Source organism: Sphaeramia orbicularis, chromosome 4 (assembly GCF_902148855.1).
Source record: "Sphaeramia orbicularis chromosome 4, fSphaOr1.1, whole genome shotgun sequence".
In the NCBI taxonomy this organism is placed as follows: Eukaryota; Metazoa; Chordata; class Actinopteri; order Kurtiformes; family Apogonidae; genus Sphaeramia; species Sphaeramia orbicularis.
Genome location: NC_043960.1, coordinates 60,107,698 through 60,116,810, shown reverse-complemented (window position 1 = coordinate 60,116,810; position 9,113 = coordinate 60,107,698). Strand labels below are relative to the sequence as shown.

The following is a 9,113-nucleotide window of genomic DNA, read 5'->3' as shown; positions in this document are numbered from 1 at the left end:
CGTCCACCTTTAACCCTTACAGACCCAAACATCCACCTTTAACCCTTACAGACCCAAACGTCCACCTTTAACCCTTACAGACCCAAACATCCACCTTTAACCCTTACAGACCCAAACGTCCACCTTTAACCCTTACAGACCCAAACGTCCACCTTTAACCCTTAAAGACCCAAACGTCCACCTTTAACCCTTACAGACCCAAACGTCCACCTTTAACCCTTAAATACCCAAACGTCCACCTTTAACCCTTACAGACCCAAACGTCCACCTTTAACCCTTACAGACCAAACGTCCACCTTTAACCCTTACAGACCCAAACGTCCACCTTTAACCCTTACAGACCCAAACGTCCACCTTTAACCCTGAAACCCCCAAACATCCACCTTTAACCCTTAAACTCCCAAACGTCCACCTTTAACCCTTACAGACCCAAACGTCCACCTTTAACCCTTACAGACCCAAACGTCCACCTTTAACCCTTACAGACCCAAACGTCCACCTTTAACCCTGAAACCCCCAAACATCCACCTTTAACCCTTAAACTCCCAAACGTCCACCTTTAACCCTTACAGACCCAAACGTCCACGTTTAACCCTTACAGACCCAAACGTCCACCTTTAACCCTTACAGACCCAAACGTCCACCTTTAACCCTTAAATACCCAAACGTCCACCTTTAACCCTTAAACTCCCAAACGTCCACCTTTAACCCTTACAGACCCAAACGTCCACCTTTAACCCTTACAGACCCAAACGTCCACCTTTAACCCTTAAAGACCCAAACGTCCACCTTTAACCCTTACAGACCCAAACGTCCACCTTTAACCCTTACAGACCCAAACGTCCACCTTTAACCCTTACAGACCCAAACATCCACCTTTAACCCTTACAGACCCAAACGTCCACCTTTAACCCTGAAACCCCCAAACATCCACCTTTAACCCTTAAACACCCAAACGTCCACCTTTAACCCTTACAGACCCAAACGTCCACCTTTAACCCTTAAACACCCAAACATCCACCTTTAACCCTTAAACACCCAAACATCCACCTTTAACCCTTACAGACCCAAACGTCCACCTTTAACCCTTACAGACCCAACGTCCACCTTTAACCCTTAAAGACCCAAACGTCCACCTTTAACCCTTAAAGACCCAAACGTCCACCTTTAACCCTTACAGACCCAACGTCCACCTTTAACCCTTACAGACCCAAACGTCCACCTTTAACCCTTACAGACCCAAACGTCCACCTTTAACCCTGAAACCCCCAAACATCCACCTTTAACCCTTAAACTCCCAAACGTCCACCTTTAACCCTTAAAGACCCAAACGTCCACCTTTAACCCTTACAGACCCAAACGTCCACCTTTAACCCTTAAATACCCAAACGTCCACCTTTAACCCTTAAAGACCCAAACGTCCACCTTTAACCCTTACAGACCCAAACGTCCACCTTTAACCCTTACAGACCCAAACGTCCACCTTTAACCCTTAAAGACCCAAACGTCCACCTTTAACCCTTACAGACCCAAACGTCCACCTTTAACCCTTACAGACCCAAACGTCCACCTTTAACCCTTAAACTCCCAAACGTCCACCTTTAACCCTTACAGACCCAAACGTCCACCTTTAACCCTTACAGACCCAAACGTCCACCTTTAACCCTTACAGACCCAAACGTCCACCCTTACAGACCCAAATGTCTTAAAAAAATTTCCAAATTGATAAATGATGTGAAAAACAAAGCAAAAAATAATAAAATAAGCAACAAAATGAAGAAAAACAGCCAATGTAATGAATAAAGGAAATATTAACAATACATCAACAAAAATGATAAGTAACATTAACAAAATAAGCCCCAAACTGAACAGAACTGAAGAAAAAAACAATGAAATAGGCAAGAAAACGCTGAAAAACAAACAAAATAATCAAAAAAATGTAACAAAAATAAAGTAAAATTAATTAGTGAACAAATTCAACCAGAACAGCCGGAGTAATCAATAAAATAAACAAAATGAATAAAAAAACTAGAAGCACTCGGAGAGCGCAGACCTCCGCCAAGGCTGTTCAGTGCCCCCCCCCCGTGGGCCCCCCCACCCCCGATCACCACCAAAATTTAATCATTTCTTCCTTATCCCATTTCCAACAAACTCTGAAAATTTCATCCAAATTTGTCCATAACTTTTTGAGTTATGTTGCACACTAACGGACAGACAAACAAACAAACAGACAGACAAACAAACCCTGGCAAAAACATAACCTCCTTGGCGGAGGTAATGAAAAAAAGAAAAAGGAAAAATCAGCAACAAGAACAAAAATAAACCACAAAATGAACATGATTGAAGAAATATGTTGAAATAATTGGTGATAATCAATGACAGGTTTCTAAATATTAAATAAAAAAATCAGATTTCAGCAAAAATAAATCAGAATTGAACATTTAGACGAACAGAATGAACCAAACATTTACAAGTAAAGACCAGAATCAACAACAGAGTCAAAGAAGTCCATCTGATATTTACCCCAGAACATGAATGATACGATGGGGGGAAAGTTTAAAAAAGACAAATGTCACTGCTTTAAGAAAAGGTGAAATAGAAAAATTCATGTGGGAACTGACCCAGAACCAGCTGTGGGTCTGTACGGGTCAGAGTTTAGGAGTTCAGCACCTGGAGGACCGGCTCCCAGACCATGACCCGGGTCTCAGAGTCCAGCTTTAATCCACCACTGAAGGACAACAGCGCAGGGTGGTCCAAACTGTCCTCAACCCCTGAATCTGAATATTTAAAAAACACATAACGTCAGTGAATCGATGAAAAGATAAAAGGATAAGATCCACTGAATACAAACCAAGGTTATTATCGTTAACGAAAACTAACGAAATGATGAAAACTAGAAATGTAAAAAAATTTTCGTTAACTGAAATAAATAAAAACTGTGATTAAAAGAAAAAAACATAACTGACTGAAAATGTATTGTGTGCTTATAAAATGTACTGCACGTATATAAATGTTAAGTTGATGAGCATAATATTATTAAAATAGCACTTATTTTTCTTAAGAAATGTCAGCTTTTTCAGCTTATTCACATCTCTGTTTGGAAAGTTTACAAATCTAAATATTTTTACAATTTAATGGATTTTTTTGCACTAAAATGAAGACAAAAATTTGTAGCTGTCATTATTTACAGATTATTCTGTTGTTATTTGACTGGTTGGGTCCACTGCAGATCAAACTGGGCTGAATGTGGAACCTGAAAGAACAGGAGTTTGATGCCTCTGCTTTAAACTGTTAAAAAAAACTACTTTGTATCAAGGTTATTATCGTTAACGAAAACTAATGAAATGATGAAAACTAGAATAGAAAAAACATCTTTGTTAACTGAAATAAATAAAAACTATAATTAAAAGAAAAAATGATAACTGACTGAAACTGTACTGTGTGTTTACTAAACTAACTAAAACGGATAAAAATTATGCATAAAATTCCCTTCGTTTTCGTCTTTGTAAATGTCAGATTGATATGAAAGCGATTTATTTTGCTCTAGCAGTTTTCTGTGCTGTCACCAAACGACACTTGACGGTTCGTCAAGACGAAGACAGCGACAACGAAGACAACGATGAAGGCATGTTGAGCCGCATTATGTAATAAATTCCAATTATGTAATAAAAGTTCAAAATGTAATAAGAATGTCACATCATCTTGTAATAAAGCCTCATTATATAATAAACTGACACATTTTGTAATAAACTACGTCAACACATTATATAGTAAATTTTTTCACATTATGTAGTAAGTTATTACAGTTTGAGAAATTTATTACAAAATGCACTTGACACATTTTTATTCAAAAAAATAAATAAATAAATAAAAATGCAATAACATGGTTCATCATGTAATAACAATCCAAATTAATATAATTTCAGAGCAATTTAGAAGAAATACATTTCTCAAATTGTAGTAAGTTACTACATAATGTGAAAAAATTTACTACATAATGCATTGAGGTAGTTTATTACAAAATGTGTCAGTTTATTACATAATGTGGCTTTATTACAAGATGACATGACATTCTTATTACATTTTAATTTTTTATTACATAATGGGAATTTATTACATAATGTGTCTCAACAAGGCAATGACGAAGACGACAAAGACGTCAGACTCAGCTCCTTCACAGCGGCTCCTCAGCCTGTGAGGTCAAACCCAGGTTCCAGTGGACACCTGAGCAGACAGAAGCATCTGTGTGGACAGAAGCTGAAGTCCAACACTAACCTGCACTCAATGACAAACAGCCTCATGTGACTGACCTCAACTTCACTGTCCCCGTTCAGTCGACGTAAGTCAAGTCCTGTTTTTTTACTGGATATTTAAAAAATATCCTGTGGTTTTCATGGTTCTGCTCCAGAACCAAAACCAGGATGGACGGTGGACGGACGTGACCCCTGAAGGGTCATGAAGTGGGTCCGACTCCAACAGGGGGGAGACCAGGGAATGAAATTACAACCGGGGGGGGTAAGGGTTCAGCCCCAGAGGAATCCAGCAGTGGACGGAGCTGGACACCAGGATGACAGGTCCAGGTGAACGTGTCCATCAGCTGGGACGGACTGTGACCGATGTCCAAACCTGAGCCTGGTTTCAGTCTGTGATCCAGATCATCAGGTGTTCATACATGTGGGGGGGGGGTTCAGCTGGTCCCACCTGTTCCATCTGCTGTTTGGACCAAGGTTCTAATAGTTCTGGATTTTTCATTCTAGTTTAGTTTTATTTAGTTTTAACTTTTTTTTCTCTAATTCAGTTCGTTTTAATTCGTTTTAGAGCAGGTTTGATAGTTTGTATTAGTTTTCATTTTTTTCTAAATGCTTAGTTGTAGTTCAGTTGTAGTTCAGTTGTAGTTCACTTGTAGTTTAGTTGTAGTTCAGTTGTAGTTCAGTTGTAGTTCAGTTGTAGTTCAGTTGTAGTTTAGTTGTAGTTCAGTTGTAGTTTAGTTGTAGTTCAGTTGTAGTTTAGTTGTAGTTTAGTTATAGTTTAGTTGTAGTTCAGTTGTAGTTCAGTTGTAGTTCAGTTGTAGTTCAGTTGTAGTTCAGTTGTAGTTTAGTTGTAGTTCAGCTATCGTTTCAGTGTGTTCAGTTGTAGTTGTAGTTCAGTGTGGTAGTTCAGTTGTAGTTCAGTGGTCTCTTTTCTCTTCTTCTCTGTGCTCCTATTCAAATCAATCCCAGACAGGACTCTGCTGCTTTAGTCTCCATGTTTCCAGGTAGAGTGGGGACCAGAAGACGACTGGAAACCACAAGTGAACACAAGTGACGGAGCAAAAAGTGTCGTATGGAGACAGCAGCTAAAATTGCAAGAGCGAAATAAATCAATTTCATATCAATCCGACGTTGACAAAGACGAAAACGAAGGGAATTTTATCCAGAATTTTTATCCGTTTTAGTTAGTTTTGTAAACACACAATACAGTTTCAGTTAGTTATTGTTTTTTTCTTTTAATTATAGTTTTTATTTATTTCAGTTAATGAAAATGTTTTTTCAACTCTAGTTTTCGTCATTTCGTTAGTTTTCGTTAACGATAATAACCTTGTCATGAACATGTGAAAAACTAATTAAAAAAAAAAAAAAAATTTAGAAAAATTCATTTGGGACCTTCCAGAAAACGAGCTGTGGGTCTTTATGAGTTAAACGTCCAGACCTGCTCATTGAACGGATTCTTGGGTTTATTTCTTATAGAACCGTCTGTTAGAGCGTCTGCCAGTGGGGCGTCGACCCACCGGGGCCACGCCCATCGCACACTGGCAGCAGCTCTATCAGACGGTTGACCTTTGACCTTTAAAGCTGAAAAGGTCAGATATCAGATGAACTGACTGACAGTGTGATGATCTGCTCCTGGTTCCTCTGATCCTTCATGTCCTGCTTTCATCAGTGTTTCCTTCGTGCTGTTTGGACCCATCCCCCAGGCAGATGAAGACATAAACTGCTGAACTGCTGTTTGTTTTCAGCCGTTCAAACCTGCGGCGGCTGCAGCTGGGCGCCGTCGTGTGACGCTCACGCTGACATGACTTAGTGCCGTCATGCTCCACATGCCGCACCATTAATGGGCTCTGGATCAGGTTAGGGTCCACGCTCTGAGTCCACGGATCCCACTCCTGTTTCTGGGTTCAACGTTGACCCGAGAAGGTTATAGAGTCCAATGCCAAAAGGGGGCGGGGCCTTTTATCCACACATGAGTCTGACAGTAAATACAGAACGTTGGATGGTTTCACACCTGGAGGTTTCTGGTGTTTCTGTTCCATCGTCTTCATCTACGGAGCTAATTCACCGCATTTTTACGTCATCGGCCGATCGGACATGAGCTGCTGCGAAGGCATCGTCTTCAACATTCGTCCCATCTGTCGTTAAGTTTTTAAACAGCCTGTAGACGAGCTCGTTGGGAATAATGCACCGTTATCTATGATAAATGATGTGAAAAAATAAGCAAAAAACTGAGTAAAACAAAACAAAAAATTATAAAATAAGCAACAAAATAAACAAAAACAGCCAACGTAATGAATAAAAGGAATATATACAATAAATCAACAAAATAAGTAATATTAACAAAGTAAGCCACGAACTGAACAGAATTGAAGAAAAAATAATGAAATAGGCAAGAAAATGTTGAAAAACAAACTAAATAATCAAAAAATGTAACAAAAATGAAGGAAAATTAATTAAATAGCCAACAAAACTAACCAGAACAGCCTGAGTAATAAATGAAATGAACAAAATCAATAAAAAGTGAAAAAACAGGAAAAATCAGCAACAAGAAAAAAACAAGCCACAAATTGAACAAAAATGACTTATTTATTTCTTTATTTAACTGTATTTCTTGTACTTAGGGGAGGTTGAGGTGGGGGTGTGGTCCAGAACTAACCGAACGCTGGCGTGAAACGAAAGTGAAACTTTAGATACTTCCAAACTCCAGGCTTCTACTCCTCTATCATACACTACATTTTCACAACTTCTAACCTGCATCCACTGGACCCCTTAGCTCGTTAAGCTAATTATTTGTCCAGTTGGTAGAGCGGGTCTTCTAATGACTGTAAGGTTGGCGGTTTGAATCCTGGCTCTGACTGTCCACATGTCGAGTGTCCTTGGACCCCATTGAACCCTACATTTCTCCCAGTTGGGTCTAGGGTCTGGCAGCAGCCGCCCACTGGTGAATGAATGAATGTGTGAATGAATGAATGTGTGAATGAATGTGTGAATGAACAGGTGAATGTGAGGCACTGTAAAGCACTTTGGGCATGAAAGTGTACAAACTGTGCTCTGTAAGTGCAGTCCATTTACCGTTTACACTGGTACTTCCAGGTTCTACTGCAGGTGGACCTGAGTGTACTCTGTCATAAACACATGCACGGACTTGTATCATCTGGACTGGAGGTCAAAGTTCACCTGTCTTTTGTTGCACTCCTGTTCGATCCTTCTTTGCATTATTGTACATGTGTTCGTTCACTGTGTCGTTTGTATGTATGTGTGCAAGCAACAGAGTTTACAGAACTTCCTTCGGGATCACTAACGTACATATCTATCTGTAGAGGTGGTGTGAGGCCGTTCTTACCCAGTGGGATCTTCTCCACCAGGTACAGGTAACTGGCGAAGAACTCGCTCCTCAGGGCGTGGTGCAGGTGGAAGGTCATGCTGTGGCGGCACATGCTGTCGTCGGTCTCCTTCCAGCGGTCCCTGAAGGCCTGGTGGGCTCCCCTGTACTCCACGTTGGCCTCGGACCTGCCGGACTCGTCCTCGGCCGGACTCTCGGAGACGTCCATGTGTGCGGTTCCAGACGTCCGCTAGGTTCTACGGCTGCTTCTATATCTGTCACTGCCACCGTTCGACTGAGTGGAGTGGATCCTTTTCAACGTCCTCACATTTACAGATCACCTGCTGCAGGAGGAGGAGGAGGAGGAGGAGGACCTTCAGCTGCACATTCCTCCAGAACATACATCTGACCTCACCCTCTGCAGCCAAAACCAGGAGCCTAAATATAGACGCTGCATCTCATGTTTGTATACAGGATCAGATGCCTCCCTCCGTCCTCTGGAAGAATCTGACAGCTCCAGCTCCTCTGATCTGAACACAAACCACTTCAATCAAGTCTGAAGGACGACCATTAACAGACGATAAACACAAACATGTCACACAGAACACTAACGAAGCCACAACTAACGAACAAACCCACAGAAACCTCAACTAATGAACAAACTAACGAACAAACCCACAGAAACCTCAACTAATGAACAAACTAACGAACAAACCCACAGAAACCTCAACTAATGAACAAACTAACGAACAAACCTACAGAAACTTCAACTAATGAACAAACTAACGAACAAACCCACAGAAACCTCAACTAATGAACAAACTAACGAACAAACCTACAGAAACCTCAACTAATGAACAAACTAACGAACAAACCTACAGAAACCTCAACTAATGAACAAACTAACGAACAAACCCACAGAAACCTCAACTAATGAACAAACTAACGAACAAACCTACAGAAACCTCAACTAATGAACAAACTAACGAACAAACCCACAGAAACCTCAACTAATGAACAAACTAACGAACAAACCTACAGAAACCTCAACTAATGAACAAACTAACGAACAAACCTACAGAAACCTCAACTAATGAACAAACTAACGAACAAACCCACAGAAACCTCAACTAATGAACAAACTAACGAACAAACCCACAGAAACCTCAACTAATGAACAAACTAACGAACAAACCCACAGAAACTTCAACTAATGAACAAACTAACGAACAAACCCACAGAAACCATTAAGGCCAAACGGTTTTACTGTCAGAACCAGTGAACCTTCAACCACATCAGTGGACTTTCTAAAAACAGGTAAAGTCGACTTTATCAGTTTTTAGCTAGCTTTAGCTTTAGAGGACATGAGCTAGTGAAGGTGACCGGTGGTGTCTTTGTCATCGTCATTGTCATCTTTGGCCTTGTTTTAGTCATCATCAACGTCTTTATCGTCACTGTATACGTCTTCGTCACCATCTTCGTCGTTGCCATTTTCATTGTTGTCTCCATCTTGGTTGTCGTCTACATCTTATTCGTCTACG

The 9,113-nt window shown here is 40.4% G+C and overlaps 1 protein-coding gene across 1 annotated transcript in view; it reads right to left on the bottom strand.

The window, feature by feature from the left end:
- The window catches only part of ntmt2 (N-terminal Xaa-Pro-Lys N-methyltransferase), a 25,594-nt gene extending 17,679 nt beyond the window's left edge, over positions 1-7,915 (bottom strand). Inside the window, exon 1 of the mRNA XM_030132767.1 lies at positions 7,594-7,915. Within this exon, the coding sequence (XP_029988627.1) occupies positions 7,594-7,801 (208 nt within the window). The 5' untranslated portion in view covers positions 7,802-7,915. The remainder of the gene's footprint in view (positions 1-7,593) is intronic.
- Between the last annotated feature and the right edge of the window lie 1,198 nt (positions 7,916-9,113).